The 21,019-nt window shown below is 35.6% G+C and overlaps 1 protein-coding gene across 1 annotated transcript in view; it reads left to right on the top strand.

Moving 5' to 3' along the window:
• LOC113240485 (sodium channel protein Nach-like) overlaps window positions 1-21,019 on the top strand; it is a 41,919-nt gene that overhangs the window by 16,851 nt on the left and 4,049 nt on the right. The window contains exons 10-13 of the mRNA XM_026477813.1: window positions 2,645-2,756; window positions 4,285-4,338; window positions 17,163-17,292; window positions 18,166-18,272. Of these exons, the coding sequence (XP_026333598.1) occupies window positions 2,645-2,756; window positions 4,285-4,338; window positions 17,163-17,292; window positions 18,166-18,272 (403 nt within the window). The remainder of the gene's footprint in view (window positions 1-2,644; window positions 2,757-4,284; window positions 4,339-17,162; window positions 17,293-18,165; window positions 18,273-21,019) is intronic.

Below are 21,019 nucleotides of genomic sequence, written 5' to 3'. Positions count from 1 at the left end.
TTATTTATATAATCTCAGTACACAGTACTAAAAAAACCGACCTTAAAAGTACGTGGAATTACGTCTATTTGCTAAGTTTTATTGAAATATCTCCTAGTTCGCCACTATACAGGACTTGACACTGCAGATAATAAAAATCGGTTCTCACTACTCAAAGTATATTGAGAGAAAACGCCTTGAATTGGAGAAATAGCAAAATCAACCATTAAAGTAATTGCTCCTAAATTAAAGTTAGGCGCTATTTATAAAAATGAAACTTCATGCGTGAGCACCCCTTCGAGGTGGATGATTTTCTTCAAAATGAAATGGGACCACTATGGAAGTACCCCCTTTCCACCAAAAAAAGAATCATGAAAATCGGTCCACAAATACCGGAGTTATCGCGTAACATACATACAAAAAAAGAACATACCGTCGAATTGAGACCCTCCTCCTTTTTTGAAGTCGGTTATAAATTAGAACATCGTAAGTTGCAATAAAATATAATAAGATTATTTATTGTATAGGAAAGTGAACAAGAAGTAACAACAATAGTAGTTATACGTTACGGTTACAAAGTTTAAAGGTAGATTATACGCCATACTTAAACGTTACGTGTGCGTTAAAAAAGAAAAAGTAAAAATATTAATTCCTACGTTACAATAAGATTTTAAATAAATGTTTTTTTTATTCTTCATTTATTTAGGGGCTTTCATCGTTATTTAACGTATCGTGGTACAAAACATATCAGACCGAATTTTGAATAAAATATATTTTCATTTGATTTTAAATAGATTGTTGTATTTTTTGGTAACTCCATTTATAGGAGCACTTAAACCCAAATTTGTGATAGGAATATGGTTTATTGGAACATAATTAAGGGAAGGACTGTTTCGTTTACAAATTGTTAAGTTAATTTTTTGCAAAACTTGTGGAGAATATGTTGCATTATTTATAATTTTATGTAAGAAGCATAAATCAAACGTAAGTCTGCAGTATTCAACTTGCAACGATATACCAACGCTATAATATTTAAATTATACTTATTAACAGTCCAGAATTTCTCGCATCTTTTTAAAATAGATATTACGACCAGTAATTATCAAGATTTCATAATATGTAGCGACATTATGTAAGTGTGAGTTTTGGACACATGATGCATAAGGCCATTAAGGTCCTACCATTGTTTTTTCTTCAGTGAAACCACTCGACCACGGAGGTAATTAAACAAAATCTGAAATTTGCAAAACTGGTCCTGTAAACGGTTTTTTAAATATCAGTTTTATTGTTAAGCAAAACAGCGCAATTGATAGTTTAAAGAAAAATACTTTAGGAGCCAATATCTCTAAAGTTACCAAAGTGCAAATGCAATGGATTGTACAACTGTTTACATAGTGTCGACATTTCTGAGGTCCTGGCATAGATCCCCGGCCGCGTCAATCTAGAAAAACTAACTTTTCTATAACGTATCGGGTCTGGGTAGTTTGTGGTGAGTATCGTCGTTGTTTCCATTTTATATAACACAAGCGCTTTAGTTACTTACTTTGTGATCCGAGCAACGTATATGGTGTTGTCTATTACATATTTTTAAGTGTTAAGTTTATAACTCAATTTCGCTAAAAATCGTTGATTGTGTTAGTTACGATAAGTAGGGCAGAACTTCTTGTCATATCTGGACCCTGTAACCTTGTTCTCTGTCCGAAATCCCTCCTAAACAATTACTGTGAAATATATATTATTCGACTAAATTAAAAGACGCATGATGCGAATGAGTCTTCATAATTCCCATTGGCTTTTAATTTGGTCGTGTATTACTTATTTGACAGAAATTGTTTCGGACGGAGAACGAGAGTAGACCACCAGGACCCCGATTCAGAACTCTTAGATATCTTAACCGAATCGTTCGATTGGACATCGTTCTCTAATCGAAGGGCGCTTTCCGAGCTATTCAGAACATTCGAGTTAAACGTTCGATTCGGATTCGGATACGACATCTTTATCCAACAGCGTTTACGGAGTTAGTCGGTGAAATATGTAGATTATAAGAAAAATGAAAATCCTTTTACATACAATTTTAAGACTTTAAAGGCGTAGAATATAGGAATGCCTTAGTCTTGCATTAAAATAAATTAAAAATCCAAATTTCATTTAAAATAATAACAGATTTCCGTATTATATTCTTGCTTTGTAAACAATAGAACGTTCGGTAACTTTCATTCGATAACTGTGTTCTGAATATCGTTTGTGGCCTTTGCCGGTCGAGAAGTTCGAGTAATCGTACGGGTGGGACGTCATTTCGGTTCGGGTTCGAATACGAGTTTGACGTTCGATTCGGGTGTTGTGTTATCGTAAGGTTCTGAATTGACCCCCGGTTCGAAAACGGCATAAGATTGTGCTGTAGTGGTCATCCACCTACGTGCTTGTTCATTCTATTGTATCCAATATAACTGATTTCTATGTGAGAGAGTCTGTAAATCATCGTGTGTCATGTATGGTGATGATCACATATACCCTTTTAGGAAGTTATAGACGATATTTTCAAGCCGTAGTTTCTAATTTGAAGAACCAGCCAGTACATCTATATTATAGACAGATAGGTTCAGTTAGTAAATTTTCTGCTTCAAGCAACAAACGGTCACTTTTGGTGTTTTATTTTTTCTTTTAGGTGAAGCTAGGCACATTACGGCAATACTCGTTCCACAACTGCGTTGTGTACCAGCGCATCGAAATTGTGCAGACGGTTTGTGGATGCATCCCGTATTACTTCCCAGTGAAAGGTAGTTAATCACTTACAATGTTTTGTTCATAATCATGCAATACCTATCCTTAACGTCGTTGGTATTCCGAAAGATGTGATAGACGTCAAACATCGAATATATAACCACAAATAGAGAATAAATAAGGGCCATCCATCCTTGCAACTCATCAGGAAAATAGCACTTATATCACTTTTAAATATCAACTCACGTTTGCACTGAAATCACAAATTAGAAAGCTGAAATAGTACAGCGTCAATAACTGACCTGTATGTACGTCTCCGTATATTCCAAAAATATTCTGTATTTATTGTAATAAAGATAATATCTATAACTATGGGGGCTGTTCCATTCGGGTTGTAGGAACACATTTCATCGGTTATTAAAAAGTAATTCTTTAATTTTCGTCCATTATAGCAAAGCTCAAGGTAAACTGGTCAATTTGAAGTAAAACAATTGACGACACCCGTCAATTGTTTCGAATTCGGACTGGCCAATCGGAGCGCAGTAATGATTTGGCAGGATAATTTTCAAACAAATTAAATGACATTTCGTCGCTGTTTCTGAATAAAATACTCGATGACGACAAACAGACAGTGCATTTCGAGCGGGGCGATACGTAGTACCTGACACCAGATTGCGCCACACATCGCCGAGAAGTGCAATTCAAGTAGATAATTAGATTTACTGGATATGAAACTGTATTTCCGGATTTAAATGACGTATATTTGTGTTTTCAGAGTCAACGTTGACTGTAGTTAATCGTGACCACGGGACCTGTGAAGGACCCGAAACGTTGGTTTGTTTGAAAACACAAATGTACGTGATTTAAATCCGGAAAAATAGTTTCATTTCCCATGTGTAACAATCTCGAAAACCTAAGAACTCGATAATTACATTTAGTTTTCATATTATTTATCATATGTATGTTAATCCTTAAGTTGTATATTATATACGCCATATGTTGCCTGACTCATATAAATAAATAATAAAAAAAATTAATAAAAAAAATTAGGGAATGTCATATTCGTTAGGTTTGCGTATATTTTTAAAACTATTATAATTAGGTATTACTGGGTATTAGGTTCTAATATTAATTGGATTTCTTACAGAGCTGTGCGCAATAGCGATGCAACAGACCTCTGCTTCGTAGTGTAGTATAGTATTGACACTTTTCCGCACCCGCTTCCGTTTATTTAAGATTTGTTTTTGACATCCGTTTTCGTTTCTGTTTTCGTTATGACACTTTCGATGCATCACATTATGCGAACAATCTAGCGGGGATGAACTAGTTATAGTGCAGCACACGCGGACCACAAATTGCGCTGCGCTGTACTGCGACGTTAGCAGTAAATTTTGTACAATTCCATAGAAACCAGTTGTATCATCTTCTGTGGTCGGTATCTGCCGTCAGATATCTACGGTTGTCATGTGCTGCGTGTACTGATTTTTAATCAATGATTGTCTTCATTAGGCATTCTATCATTAGTTAATCTACTTAGATTAAATTTATATTTTGCGCACTTACTTATCTGAGTTTTTATTGCAGATTTCTATCGGACTTGCAACTTCAATGACATTGATTGTCTCCAATCTCTTATAGGTGAGTTGTGATTTTTAATATATTGACGAACCCATAAAAATGCCAGAGTTCTAAGTATCGAATTAGTGTCATGATGGTGTGGAAATTACAAGGCCTACCGCTTAAGTGAGTCGGTTCCTGAGGTAGCTGCACGGTGCGGGAGAAGTGATCACTCATGTGCTGTAGCGCTCCTTGTGAAAGAGTACATCCAGGGTAGTACTGCTACCTTAGATAACCATTTCTACCGCCAAGTGGTAACGTGAGCATTATTGCGTTTCGGTTTTGAAGGGTAAGGGTGCTGGTGAAATTACAGGCACATGGAACATGTCTACTTATGTTCCAGGATGAGTGGCGCAGTGTCAGGGCCCCTGAGTTCTTTCCGATTTAAAGCTCTGAGTGGCACTGCAACTGTTATGGACAGGCGTGTCCCTTAACACCAGGCGCGCGATTTGTCGTTCCGGCGCTTGGTATTATAAAAAATAGTTTATGTCAGTTATATCGCACTGCACGCGGGATAAAATCAACAAGATTATTCTAACGATAACCAATAGCAAGTTGATTGAAAAGTGCCTACCATATTAGTCAATTGTTATTAAACGAAACTATAAAAAAAAACTATTTCATTGATAATTGAAATAAATTGACAAGCCATTTGACACTTTGTTCAATCAAATTGTGTTGAATATCGTCAGAAATGTCTTGTTGATATTATCTCGTGTGCAGCGCGATATAACTGTTACGTAAAGTCTCAGTTCCCCGCACCGCGCAGCTACCTCAGGAACCGACTCAGTTAAGCGGTAGGTTTTGTAGAACGATAGGAGAAAGTGTATTATTTATTATAATGAATGTCATGATATTTTTACTACCTTGAAATTCATATAGTTTTATATTTGTTTACTTTGAGGTCTTTGTATATACATATATTATTGATACAAAGGCCCCAAAGAAAAATGCCTTCGATCTGATTGGACTCAAACCAGTGTCAGAACGCTTAAACGGGGCTACCCTCTTTCAACCGAAAGTGTATTATTTACATACATATGTAAAATTATTCTATTCTACTGGGAATAAATTTCCAAACCGTCAAACTTGAGTTATAGATAATAGTCGAAGCAAGTCGCTAATCGGTTATGAAATAAATGTTATGTTGGGAGTCAACATTGTTGTTAATTTATATATCATAGATACGTATGTGCTAACGATCATTGTATGAAATCAGTTGATAAAACAGCTAAGCTACTAGATTACGATCAACAAAATTAATTTATGAAAATAAAGTTGTTTACTTAACGAATTTCGTACATTAGTAGGTAAAAAAATCTTTAACAGATAAATTTGTCTTTCTAAGACAGAATTTGGAGCAACGCGTTGTCTTGGAGAATACTCGCGTTTCGCTTTCGATTTTTAAATATACTTACTCTTTTGCTATTTGTTTTTCTTTTAATGTGTGTATCTTTCACGTTCAAGATTGAATACCTTTTTTCTTGAAGTAGTTGCAAAGACGTTTAGAAAATATGTTAAGAAAAAAATTAAAGTTGGTGAAATGTTGCGACAATTGTTCTCTCTAGATATACCTATTTAGATATACTTACTTGTCTTTTATGGGGTCTGGTCTCTGGAGACCTGAACAGTATTGTATGTGCCAAGGCAGGAGTACGCCTCGGGGCGCTTTTGATTCGATATTACGGCGAAGAGAAAGTAAACATGCTACGGATATAATGTCGGAACAACTGTTTAAAATGACGAGGACTATTCTTCACTTCAGCTTCACTGAAAACCAGCGAAAACCAGGGAAAACACCTCATTAAGTGTTTTCCCACCATATTACGAAAAGGAGAGGCGGGTAAAATTTTAAAATGCATGTTTATTTTAAAAACTTATCAATTACATACATCTAAACTACTTATAACACCTAGATACTGGGGCATCGTGCCCAGAAGGCTAACAAACTTTGAATTATTAACCTAACTTAAACTTGAATTGCTAAACTTATTCTTTGGCGGAAATAGCTGCCAGCCTTGTGGTTACCGCAGGCTTCTACGAAACGATCCGATAGGTCGTTCGCTAGAAGTTTCGCTTGTGGCCCCTAGAGACACAGAGTTTCAACTGCAAAAGGCACAAAGACTAGCACTGGGCAAGGTTGGCGTATTTGAGCCTTTTGCGGCCCACGCTACATTTTAAATGTAATTATTTTATTTTGTATTTTATCCTAAGGTTTATTTTATTTTTTGTTACCATTTAGTCATCTATATTTTGTCATAAGGTTACTAAACTATTTGTTTTCCTTTCTGACTATTTGGTTAGATGGTTTGGCTAGGCTTTCAAAATAAAAAAGAATGTTTTATAGGTGCCTTCCTATTTATCTAAATCGAATCTCATGAGTGTTTGTTTCACAAACTTGCATTAAGTAGTTGTACAAAGTGACACCAAGTCCTTACTTAGGTCACCAAAATAAACTCTGGGCCTCAAATCGGCACATTTCAAATCGTCTCAGTTATACGTCGATAGAGTGTCAATGGCTGGATTTTATGCGTTTGGTATTCTTCTAAAAGTTCTAAAAGTCATTGCTCTTAGCAGTTACTTGTCAGTGCTAGCCGTCGAGCTAGTGTTCAACCTCTATTGCATTTTTGTGGCATTCTGTTCTTCAATGGCGAAACGATGGCACGTCTACGGCGTAGTCTAGTAATTATTTGACATAAAAATAATACATTTATATGTAAAGTAATTTCCATGATAGTTTTGTTATGGCAACATCAATCGTTAGTGATTGAATGAATGAATGCCATCACTGCCACTCCACTGACACTATTGAGATTGACTCAACTGCCATTGTAACGTAATTTTGGTAGAATAACAAATATTACCGTAATTGCTGGTGACGCGTAATGCACCAGTCTCTCACAAAACAGTCTGACAAATTTTTAGATTTGTATTAACCTTCATTTCATTTAATTTCATTGCAATATAATCTCATTGGAGTCTCAATAGGATTGCAATGACAAAATTTTACATATGTGAAGTTTAGATGTGCCCAGTTATATACCCCTGGGTATTTTACATCCCTAAAACCTACCTAAAATATGTCGGCTGTAATCGATGCGGTAGTTACGACTGTACTCCGATGGCACCCTGGCTGCTTGCCAGCTGTACTAGTAGTCGACAGTCGCGATGCACTTGATACGGTTGCACTCCGACGGCATTCTCTCTAGCTGCAAGCCAACTGCATTAGTAGGTACAAAGCAGTTGTATTCCTGCGCTGTACTGTATTCCATATGATTTCGCAGTTACAGTGCAGTCAAACTGAGTTACAATCGTAGTAGATTGATAGATAAAAACTTTATTCCCTTTCAAGATAGCTTATTTGCATAGGATCCACTAAAACGAATACCACAATTAATATTATATTGAACCACTTAAAAATAACAAATTTTTATAACAAAAGGTACGTATAACTAATTAAACTAAATACTAATGCATGTAATAATGGCAGTGAGTGTCCCACGACGCTATCGTTTAACCAAATAAAGATTATGTATATATTTTTACTTTATTAGAAAATATGTCTCTTTATGTGTGTGTGCGGGCGCGCGCGCTTGAATATGTGCGTATTTGCGTTTATATCAACATTTTATGTTACAAAATAGTCATAACCAAATTTCGAAATGTACCTATGTATTTATGTTGAGATTATGTAAAATAACTTGCTATTTTATGTGTGTATACGTGTGTATTACTTATGAACATCCCTGTCATTAAATATCGTCACAAAAAAGTTCTCAAGTAAACGTAAACGTGTACAAATATACCATATAATTAAATAAATAAATAGTCGAAAACGCAACAGGTTTCTGACCTAGGGGAGAGCGGGGCTGAACGTTCCGATTTTTAAATTACTTGCAGTGTTATACTGAAAATGAAGGATTTAATTTTCAACATGTGGAAATGTTTAACAAATGTTTATCGCTTTTTGTAATAGTATAGTCACTTCTACTAATATCTCAATAGTCTTATTCATAGAGGCAAATTTTTGACAAATTTCAGAGCCGAACAATTAGCCCCGCTTTGAGACGCGTTGTTCCGCCTTTGAGGCAAATTGTCCCGCCTAAATTATGACAGAATAACAAGGATTTTCTTAAATAAAACGATATTTTATAAATGTATGTATGTAATGTTTATATTATGCACAACTAACTTAAAAAAAAACAACTACATTCTTATTCATCAGTAGTATTATTCATCGCTCATTTCTTCATCTGAATCACAGTTGAGACATAAATAAGTGACTCTATTATCTTGTCTAAATATTTGACATTAGCCCGTTTGTAGTTTGGCATAATTAAAACAAAGAAAAATGGTCATCAAAATTTTAAGTATGATTGCAGGTCAGTTGGGGAAGTTGTTCCTAGGAACAACCAGCCCCTCGAGAGAGGAGCTTATAGCCCCAAATTACGATTTTATACGAAGACTGACATACAGGCAACGTAATAGAATCAATCAAAAAAATACTCAAACAATAACATTCCTTACTAATGTCACTACAATTTAGAAAAGTTACGTATGAGTCGGCCCATAATACACAAAGGCAGAGCAAAAAATTTAAACAAGAAAAAATTTACTTACGTCATATTTTGCTTCCATACTTCCGTCGTCGCCGGAGTAACTGAAATGGTTGCCGGCAAGTCGCATCACCTGACAGTTTAACGACGCGCTTCACATGTATTGCTACATATTTTCCTTGCAAAGTTATTTCTGTGAGAACAATAAGTTGTTGTCACAGCAATAACTTTACTTAACCCGAGGTAAGCCCCGGGAACTACCAGGGTCCCGGCCCCTACAGCCACAATTTCTGTACATTTAATAAGTGTTCTTTCACTTTTTTCTTGAACTTGTTTTTTTGAGAGTTGAGTATAGTTTGTGTGACTGCGTATGTCTTACTTCTACGCGGTATCGTCTTCGATATTGATAATTTGAAAATGAACTTGTTATAAGCTCCTTTCAAAACGTCATCAGATGCGTATAACACTATTCGCTTGTAAAGCAACTAGTACTATATACAGTACTTATTTAAAACCCTATCCTACAAAACAAGTTAAAACAGAGAGAGTGTACAGGTTATTTTTCGAGCTATATCTCTTAGAAGACTAGATAAATAAACAGACAGGCGTGTAACCATGGAACGGGCGTTTGTACGTGAGAGTCTAAAATTAGAGGCGATAATGAAAATTTCTACTTACTTTTTATTATTATGTAACCGCGGTTTGTGCCGTTGCTTCGCTGGTCCACTGCATAACACATGATGAGACGCCGCCAGCTGTTTGATACTACCACCGACGTATGTATTTGGTCTGTGGATACAACACAAAAGACAATTGGTTAAAGCAATCAGAAACAGATCTCTTTTGCTCTAATAAAATATTTAAAATGGATCGTTAATGGTTGGAATGTAGCAACAGTATAAGCTTGAGATATAAAAAGAAACTCAAACTCAAACAAGCAAAGAAAAATTTTAGGATCTTTAACGTGTAAAAGTCTTGGTCTTTGTTTGTTCCGGCCATCATAAACAGTAACCAAAATTTCCAGAACTTCTTACGCTCTCTACCTATCACATTGCGTCTGTTTTGTCAAGGTGTCACTGTGGGCAGGTTTGTTTCCTCGTATCATTACTTCATGCCGTTTATTAAGTTTTCGTGATTTCCCCTTCTTATCGAATCGACGCTTTTATATTTTAGAACTACTTTGAGTAGTATGGCCGCGTAGAGGTCTTCCCACGTGCAGAGTTTGGGCACACCAGCAAGTGCAGCATACATAGATGGTGTTGGATCTCCAGTCACATTGGGTTAAATGTATTTGGATTCTTCATTTACACATCATGTCTATATACCTTAGAGCGAAGACGATTTAGGAACTTTTATTAGAATTTAGGACCACAGCAGATCGCTTCCCGTCTGTAGTAGCTCCTAGGTGATGGTGCAGCCAGGTGGTAGGGGCTTTTACTTTCCCACAGTGCACATCTAGTGACAGTTGGATGGTCTTTCGAAATGTTTGTGGTGCGCAGGATTGCGGCGTTTGAGGCGAGTTTGGGGGATTTTGTGGCGGTAAAGAGAATGTCGACTGTCACTCCGTGGTATGTGACTCTCTTTGGAGAATAGAGATGTTGTCGTGTGCTGTGCGATGAACAATAGTACCTATTCATTTCCCTAAAATGTTTGGGGCTCACTTTGTTCGCTCATATCATTGATCTTTGTAATAAGTTTAGTATGAAACCTCAATTCTTTACGAAATATCTCAATTACTAAATGAAATACTCGTTTTAGCCACAATTTATTAAAATATTTATAAAGAGTTTTGCTTTAAAATTCTCACAGTAGATGTCATGGATCTCACGTTCAAATCCTGTTGGGTTGTCGATTGACTTTATTTAAATCGTTTCCGTATACACAAAATGCAGGAACTTTATACATTTTTTGTTTATAGTTTTATAGCGAATGCGAAATTAACTTGCGCTCTTAACAATAGGCTCTACGTTGCTTTCCAAGGGGATATTTTATTACCATTGAAATAGTCTCTTATTATTTACGACCACAATAAACTACGGCTCCTGAAGGTTGGTACCTACCATAGTCTTCACAAACGCTGTATGTACATGTGTAAACGCGCGCAATACCTATAATCTAGAGTACTTATTTTTTAAATTCTAAAATGGCGGTACTGATATTGGCTTCAGTCATCAATGTTCGTACAGTAAAGTGCACATCAAGCATAAAACTAGTGTAGCGGACTGTATCGATGGGTTAAAGGGTGGGTGCTAACAATGAGTGAGCAAGGCCAAGCAAACGTACTTACAGCTTTTAATAATTTATAGGAAAACACGTAGCTTTCGAAGCACAAACAGCAAACAAAATAAAAGGGTCAAGAAAGTGCGCCAAAAACAATCACGTTTAAATTTAGAATTTAAATATAAAATTAAAACTAACAGAGACTATAAAAATATATACAAAGGAGATTTGTAGCGACTGCTGCGATTCGCTACAACTAGGTTTTCGGCCATTCTGGTTAAAAGGGTCGCATAGTTGTATTTAAATCTTGAGTATCAACCTTGACGTGCCCTGACTCTGTACAGTCGACAGAGGAATTTAATTAGCTTTTAAATTTACGCAACGCGACGGAAAAAATGTAACTTATCAGTCTTTACAAAAGTATCTACACTAGATATAATGATATCTAGTACGTATTTAGATGGCATTTTTAAGCATATATTTGTTATCATGCTTTAACAACGCACCTGTATGTATATTATAAGCGAAATTATTTTTTTTTATAATACGAAGTGACGGGACGAACAAGTTGTACGCCTGATGGTAAGCTACATGCCTGTCCATAACAGTGGCAGTGCCACTCAGAGCCTTAAATCACAAAGATCTGAGGGGTACTGCCACTGCGCCCGTCTCCCTGAGACATAAAGTTGACAAGTCCCATGTGAATCCCTAGCGAGCGTGTGCTATTTATTGATATAGACCTTTATTTGTATTGTACTGTTTTGAATTCTTAAGACTTTGCTGTTTTAACAATTAATGTGTCGGTAAGTTGTAATGTTTTGATTCTTCTTCTTGTCGAGTCAATGACAACAACCAAGAAAATATCAAACTAGTGTTTATATTGCTTTGAATGCGTACACAGCCACTTCTATGCACCTGTCTATTGCCTTTAGTAGGGCTTCGCGGGTGTAGCTGGTCGGACACAGTGGGAGTGGGAGAGTATGTTAGATATACTTTGTATGGGGGATCTGTAAGTACAATGGTTGATATATTTTTTTTATTTTTTTTTATTTATTTATTTATATCAGGTAACAAAGACCCATGTATACATACCTTATAGACTAACATACATAACAATATAAAATAAAATAAATAAATAAATAAATATAAAAACAAAATACACCTATATTAAAGTCAAAGTCAAAGTCAAAGATGATTTATTCCATAGGTAAAATAAATTTACACTTGAAAACGTCACATTTAAGGTACTGCTCGTTCACTACGCTGACCTCCCTGAGAAGAACGAGCAAGAAACTCTAGGGATTGCTCTTTTCAAATAAACTTAAATGCTATGGAATACATTTTGAATCAAATTTGTGTGGATTCTGGAGCCATGTCGTCTTTCCATACATCTTTATCTAACACGTAGTCTTCAATTTTGTAATATGATTTTTCGATCAAAATATTTTTAATGTAGTTTTTAAACTTAGGAAATGATAAACTTAATATATGCTCCGGAATCTTATTGTAAAAATATATATACCTTAAAACAAACATACATATAATATAATAATAAAAACTAATCTACACGATTTCCCTTATCGGCGACGTGTGGCGCAATCTGGTGTCAGGTAACCGGCCGCGGAATCGCCGATATATGACATCCTTCGGCCAAAATTCCTCTTTCATGAAGGTCGAAAGATGTTCAGTCGGTATTCTCACCACAAACGAATTAAAGTTCACGTTGCGGCGAGACTCCAACCGCTCGACCCTCAGGGTGTATTTGGTTTTATGCCTGATATACTCCACTATCTCCTCAGACTTCGTGGAGTAATGCAGCCGCGACAGGTACATCAACGTCGTCGGTACGGCCGGACGCAGCAGGAAGTTCGGTCCTGTCGGAGCTGTGCCACACTGGTTACGGCTGGTGGGCTTCCTCTTCACCACCTTTGTGAAGCCGTTCTCGTCGCACTGGACCGTCTGCATCAGTGGTTTTGCAACTTCAGAGACAGGCACACGGAAATTGGTTTTATCCTTAGCCGATTGCCGCCGCTCGAATTTCGAAGTGGCGGGTCGGCTAGTTGAAGCGGCTACAGCGGCGTATGCACGTGTCGGGGTTGACGTGCACACGCGTGACATTTCCACCGAGACAGAGGGGCGGGCAGCGGGGCGCGGCGCATCATGCGCGGTGGCAGCAACGAATGGTGACGCATTGTGTGCCGACTCGAAACTGCTGACCGAGGCATTCAGCGCTGCTCCGCGTCGTGTGTTTACATTAGAGGCTTCTGGTGACCTACATACCGAAACAGCATTGCTTAATAGCGCAAAATGGGTACGCAGCTCACTTATGATGTTATCCGAAGCCTCTAATTTACACTATACTTCCGCTAGGCTAGACTTCAGGGACGTAATATCCTTCAGCAGCCTAGTAACATCGACGTGGTCGAACGTGACGGGGGGCAGCTTGTGCAGCTCCTTCGCCACGAATGTAGGCACGTCGTCCGGGTCAGTCTCCTTCAGCAGCGTGATTATTTCTTGGAGACTCTTCACGCCTCCATCCCTCCGGCGAGATGGCATCTCTTCGGCTTTACTGAGACGCTGGAAAAGCAGCATCTTGCCACTGCAAATCTCATCTTCACTGAAATTTGATTTGCATATCTGCACTATGCTGACTTCATCCATGGTGTCGATAGCGTGTATAATGAACGCCAGGAGCTCATTGGCAATGAGTTGCTGGGAACTCATTGTCAATTACGCGCAGCGGCTTGTGCCGCTCGAAACGCGAGTTAGGTGTAATTAACTCACTTCGTCGTGACACGTCCGTTTCCGAGCGCGCATTGCTATGGACTGTAATATTGATTGTGATGATTGATATCCCAATTTGACTATGTTGTCTCTACATCGGCCATCTTCTGAACTGAGACGGTTCAGGGGGCCTACCATAACCTTTCAAAAAACAATCTTATTTCAGTGTAAGCTTATAATAAGCTTATTATAATATTACTCATATTCGTACCATGACAAACCTATCAACCAAGTAATGTATTATTGCTAAAGTGACTGAAAGAACGAATGATTTCGCAATATTGTCTATTCCTTACTAAAAATAGGAAATAAATAACGCTATATGAACTATATAATGCCATCACTTTCTTTTTTGATGTACCGAATTGTCCTACATCGTAGTATAATGGTAAAGTACTCAATATTGTTTACATTCGTTGAATTTTGACTGCAATATTAAAATTACGTTGTTTTCAATTATTTTTCCGCATTTCCACGAAGAAAAATAAATAAAACAAGCTAAATCTTGATAGTCATGTTGTGAATTCGGAATTATAGTCTAGTTCAACTGTTAGTGTCGCCAAGGAGTATTTAGATATCGCTGTCATAATTTTACGAAATAAACATCGCGTATTTTTATTTAACGAGAAATTATTTCCTATGTACTCTTAAATAAAAAATAAACAAAATATTGAAAAGAAATGAATTAGTTGACTTAACTTTTAATCACTATAAAAAAAATATTTAGACAATAAATTCGAAAATAATGAAGTTTCCACCCAAAAATAAACAAAATATTGAAAAGAAATGAATTAGTTGACTTAACTTTTAATCACTATAAATTAATATTTAGATAATAAATTCGAAAATAATGTTGATTGCACCCGTGTAACTATTTTAAGATTGCTAAATTTGACATAAGAACAATATTACTTTAATGTTACAGTCGCGTCATAGTACGAACTGAGGGAATGAATAGTCACAAAGCTGCCAATAAAACATTATAGTTTCAACATTATAATAAGCTTACTTTAATCGCGTCATGGTACGAACAGTCAATGTAAGGTTAAAGTAATACTGTTTTAAGAGGTTATGGTAGGCCCCAGGGATTTCTATATTGGCCACTGCAACTCGTACACGGGGGAGATGTTTTGATTTGAATGATATACATATAAGTACTCAGTAATACTATATTTATTTTGTTACTACGAACAACCTGTTTTTTGTTATAATTCTGAGTAATGAGACGAACAAATCGTGCGCCTGATGCTAAGCGACACGTCTTACCATAACAGTTGCACTGCCACTCAGAGCTTTAAATCCCAAAGATCTGAGGGACACTGCCACTGCGCCCGACACCTTGAGACATAAGTCAACAAGTCCCATGTGAATCCCTAGCGAGCGTGTGCTATTTATTGATATAGACCTTTATTTGTTGTGCCTGTAATTTCACCAGCCCTTACCTTTCGAAATCGGAACTCAATAATGCTCACATTACTGCTTGCCGGCAGAAATGTCAAGGTGGCAGTACTTCCCTGAATGAACACTTTCACAAGGAGCTTTGCTGCGTTGTAGGAAGAGAATAAATAGAGTGGTCAGAAACATATAACATGGCGTAATCCCTTAATTCTCTTGTGCATTTTTTTCTAAAACTAGCCTAAACTAACCGAGCATATATATAATATATCTATAAAGATTTCTGAAAAAAATATCATTTTTTACATGGACTTTCAATATTTAAAACTCTGTCGGGTAAAAAAAAAGCTTTCACAAGGAGCTCTACTGCTATAAAACCGGTGTTACAGCAAATAAATGGGTTATGGTGTGAATTATGAAGAGAGGAAATTTAAACTTGGATTTATATGAATCGAAATCACATCTAGATACATTAACCTATAGTGCCATTGGTTCTCGTTCTGTTTAAACATCTATTTGTCAAAGAAATACTAGAATTCTGGCACCATTGCTTTTTGCTCTATTATGACTTCAGCTTATTCAAATGGAAATGACTAATTTACAAAGTTCGAGTAATATTAAGAGATCTGAAAAGATACATACATCAGCCTATGTTTATTTATTTTATACACTTACTAGCACCATAGCTCAGATCGCAATTTTCCTTTTTCTGTTTATGCGATTTTTTTTGTAACCGCAGACGCCATCGAGTGTATAACCAGAAATAGAGACGAAATGTCATTTAATTTGTTTGAAAACTATTCTGCCAAATAATTACTGTGACTGTAACTGCGCTCCGATTGGCCAGCCCGAATTTGAATCAATTGACTTCAAATCGGCCAGTTTAACTTGAGCTTTGCTATAATGGACGAAGATTGCAAAATTACATATTTAATATTTAATTACTGATAAAATGTGATTTTGTTTGTTTTGTAATTAGATGTTTTGCTGTTTCTCCCACACCACCGAATGTAACAGCCCCCATTGTTAGAGATATTTTCTTTATTACAATAAATACAAATGCAATGTACGGAGACGTATACACAGATCAGTTGTCGGCGCTGTACTATTTCAGCTGTCCAATTTGTGATTTCAGCGCAAACAGAGTTGATATTTAAAAGTGATATAAGGCCCATTTGCCTGATGAGTTGCTAGGGATTGATGGCCCTTATTTCTTATTTCTTTATTTCTGATTATATACTCGATATACAGACACAAATGCTTCCATCTGTGGTCTAATCGGGATGGTTCTTAAATAAATATATGTTTAGTGAACATCGGCTTGAAAATGTTAACGTAAGTTTTTATTAAGTAGGTACTGCGCATGTTGCAAATAGGTGAAATGCAACTATTTCTGTTGTGTAATATTCGTGCTAGGAGTGTGGTTTAAGAATTTATTTTCTCAAAAGAATTATACATTGACTGAAATGAGAAACTTAAATATAGTAAAATTACATAAGCCTTAAACATAGTACGTCGTACGACAAACGCTAAATGCATAAAATCTATGTAATACAAATATAACATTTTTAAGACATGGGCAGTTTTGACTCAACCAACGTAACATACTGGGCAAAAGTATCGTGTGTTGGCGCAAACGTATTCTACACAGATCGGCAATAACTAGATGTGTCAAGAAAAGTACGTTACAGGTTTTGTTTATTATTTGAAATTTATTTTTTATTATGTATTTTTATTAAATAACTTCACTAGTTTATTATAATTATATTTATACAAATATAGAATACAAAGTAAAACTCGCTAGACCTTACAGGACATGTATACTCAAGTCCACGGTATACCGTTTTATTATGAAATGACTGTAAAATTCTGTATTAAGATAAATTCCAGGTGTACATGTTAATGTGCAAAGTGAATTCACAAATCGTTGCCTGCCCGAATGCGAGCATTACAGCTATCCTCTTGAGGTAGCACTGGGAAAACTGGCGAAAAATGTGCGTCTAGAAGGACAAACATTTTTGTAAGTACTTTTGTCTTTGTTTTTATACCTTTATGCGGTCTAATTCAATTATACATAGTTCAAAACATGACATCTTAACATTGTATCACATTAATACGCTGAGATTTATTAATTTATTAAATTTTATTGACCACAACATGTAATGGTACTAAATTCGGACTTAATGCTAAATGCATTCTCTATTAGTCAACCTTTGGGGAAAACGAAATTCACGAGGGCGGCAAATTAATATTAATAATGTAATAATACCATGCCAAATGTAATAAATGTATAATCATATATAACAAACAAACGTAATTTATATACTTATATCGATACCTCCAAGGAACACTACGCCAGCTTACTTTTTGGACTTGTTCTGTTTCTTTTTTGTTTTTGTTTCTTTGTTTTTTTAACAATATTCATTGTATTTTTCGGATTTTGTTTATTGTTTCACACAATTTTGTTAGTGAATAAATACTTATGGCTGTTTACAAAATAACAGAAAATGACAAAAAAATAAAGTTGGCGCAGTGTTGTGTCGATACCAAGTAACGGGAAGAACATGTCGTGCGACTGGTGGTAAGCGAAACGCCTATCTCTAACAGTTACAATGTCATGGAGAGTTCAAATTGCAAAGATCTGAGGGTCACTGCCACTGCGCCCGTCTCCTTGAGACATGAGTTGAAAATTCCCTAATAATGTAGATAGAGTTACAAGATTTGGAGAGGTTGTGGGATTATATTTTTTGTATCTAATTGAGCAATAAACATGTTTGACGTAACTCCACTTATGCCATTCTTCCAAGAAGTTATTAATTTATTTACACGAAGACATAATAATCTTTAGTAATGTTCTTATTCCAATAAAATAGCGACTTATTTCTTATTCCAGTCGTAATATAAATCTGGAGAATAGAAGCGTGATAAATGTGTTTTTTAACGATCTTGTCTCTACGCGATACCGCCGTGACGTATATTTGAACTGGCAAAATCTTCTAGGTAAGTACTTATGTTATTTACATAGACATATACCCATCGTATATATAACCAGAAATAGAGACGATATGTCATCTAATTTGTTTGAAAACTATTCTGCCAAATCACTATGGTGACAACTGCGCTCCAATTGGCCAGCCCGAATTTGAAACAATTGACGGGTGTCGTCAATTGTTTCACTTCAAATCGACCAGTTTAACTTGTGAGTAATGTGATTCCTTTCGTTTTGTAATTAGATGTTTTGCTGTTTTTCCACACCATGGAACAGCCCCAGCCCTTTCGGTGGTGTGGGAAAATACATATCCTTATTACAATAAATACAGGATGTTTTTGGAATATACGGAGACTACACCCAGGCCACTTGTTGGCGCTGTACTATTTCTATTTTGTGATTTCCGCGCAAACGAGAATTTATATAGGACCCATTTGTCTGATGAGTTGCCAGGGATGGATGGCCCTTATTTTGTCTCTATTTCTGGTTATACACTCGATGCATGTACCTAATAAGCTCATTTCAACTAATTAAAATGTACGATACCTGTTTATACCATAAGGTTATTATATAAGGTAACGTGCATTAAAATCATTATGGACCCTATAATTCTAACCCTATTCTTGTATTTATATTTACTAAAGCCTTAAGATATACTGGTACATAGTTATCATTGTGTATTTGAAAAAAAGTAGTAAGTAATATAATAATTAGTTTATTTTATATTAGTTATTCTTGTCTAATAATATACTATTATTAAACATCTATGTTTTATATTAAATAAGTATTTATATTTTTAATTGGACATATGGTATTCATGTAGTGTATAGTATTTAGCCACTAAACCTGTTTTTAATGCTTCTATAAATTTTGTTTCTCTTTTTATTATTTTTGGTAATTTGTTATTAATTATAAATGATATAACAAACGGGCTTAATGCAATATTAAGTAAAGAGATCATCGTAATGAAAAGTTTGCCATTTTGTGGCTTCCTCAATATTGAATCAAATATAACATGGGGCGATACCATCAGACGAATGTTGTTGTCTCTACGTCGAAGTCATTTTAGGTGGAGGTCTACTAATATCAGGGTGTTTACGCTTCGAATATCTTAAGGCGAGGTAATTGATGTGAGCCTAGATTTTAAGAGGTGAGGTGTGCGGGGCTGCCCGCGCGTCTCGCGTTCCACGCGCAGAAAATTAATATGATTAAATTAGAACAGGGGGCCACCATAACCTTTCCAAAAACAATCTTATTTCAATGTAAGCTTAAAGTAAGCTTATTATAATATTACGCATACTCGTATTATGACAAACCTGTCAATCAAGTAATCTATTATTGCTAAAGTGATTGACAGAACGAATGATTTCCCAATATTGTTTATTCTTTACTAAAAATTGGAAATAAATAACGCTATATGAACTATATAATGCCATCTCTTTCTTTTCTTGATGTTCCGAATCGTCTTATTGTAGTATAATATTTATGTACTTAATGTTATCTACATACAGAGAATTTTAACTGTTAAAAAAATAAAAGTGTGTAATAATAAAATCTATTAACATTACGTTATTTTAAATTATTTTTCCGCATTTTCATGAAGAAAAATAAATAAAACTTAAATAAATAAAAATAAAAAGCTGAGTCTTAATAGTCACGTTGTGAATTCGAAATTATAGTCTAGTGTCAACTGTTAGTGTTGACAAGGAGCAGATAGATATCGCTGTCATAATTTTACGAAATAAGCATCGTATATTTTTATTTAACGAGAAATGATTTCTAATGTAGGTACTATTATATAAAAAAATAAACAAAATATTGAAGAGGTTTATGTAAATAAATTAATTCAACTTAACTTTTAATCACTACAAATCAATATTTAGACAATAAATTGAAAATAATATTGTTTCCACTGCGTCCGAGTAACTATTTCAAAATTGCTAAATTTGACGTAAGAACAATGTTACTTTAATGTTACAGTAGCGTTATAGTACGAACTGAGGGAATGATTAGTCATAAAGCTGCCAATAAAACATTATAGTTTTAACATTATAACAAGCTTACTTTCAGCGCGTCATGGTACGAAAAGTCAATGTAAGGTTAAAGTAATATGGTTTTAAGAGGTAGTGGTAGGCCGGCCAGGCCGCTTATATGGCTTCCCGTATACAGTACGTCCCCCAAGGAGAGACGAGTTCGGTACGCTTTTCTAAGGGTTCTAAACAACAGAAATACCGTACACAGTATGTCCCCTTGAAGTGACGAATTAGTCACGCCTTTCCAGTTACCACATAAGTTTAAGCGATTAAAAAACCGTATTTGGTAAGTCCATTAGGGGACGAATTAGGTACGGGTTTTCGTAAGAAACACTCGTAAAAAACGGTCTCTGATTCGTCACGTCGACTAATTCCAGAATCAAAAACTCAAAGGTCGTACATAATTCAAACGAGATTGTCTCTTATTGTTTTAAGTAAACTGTGCAAAACGTAAATAATAAACACGGAAGCTATCTCTCTCCGTCTCACTTACACTACCAATAAACACCTACAAAATAGACAACTCGAAGCTCTAATTAGTTGCATGTTTGGAGATATTACATTAACTTTTTAATTATTGAAACAACACAAAAACTCGAGGCACAATATTTACTGTTATGACCAATTCTTTGTGTATATTTTGTAAGTTGTCCTAAATAAATAAATAAATAAAATTGGCATGTTTGGCGTACCTACCTCGTCTCTCCTTGGGGGACGTACTGTAT

Source organism: Hyposmocoma kahamanoa, unplaced genomic scaffold, assembly GCF_003589595.1.
Source record: "Hyposmocoma kahamanoa isolate Upper Pololo Valley unplaced genomic scaffold, ASM358959v1 100021, whole genome shotgun sequence".
NCBI classification, from domain to species: Eukaryota; Metazoa; Arthropoda; class Insecta; order Lepidoptera; family Cosmopterigidae; genus Hyposmocoma; species Hyposmocoma kahamanoa.
This window is presented reverse-complemented; position numbering and strand designations above follow the sequence as displayed.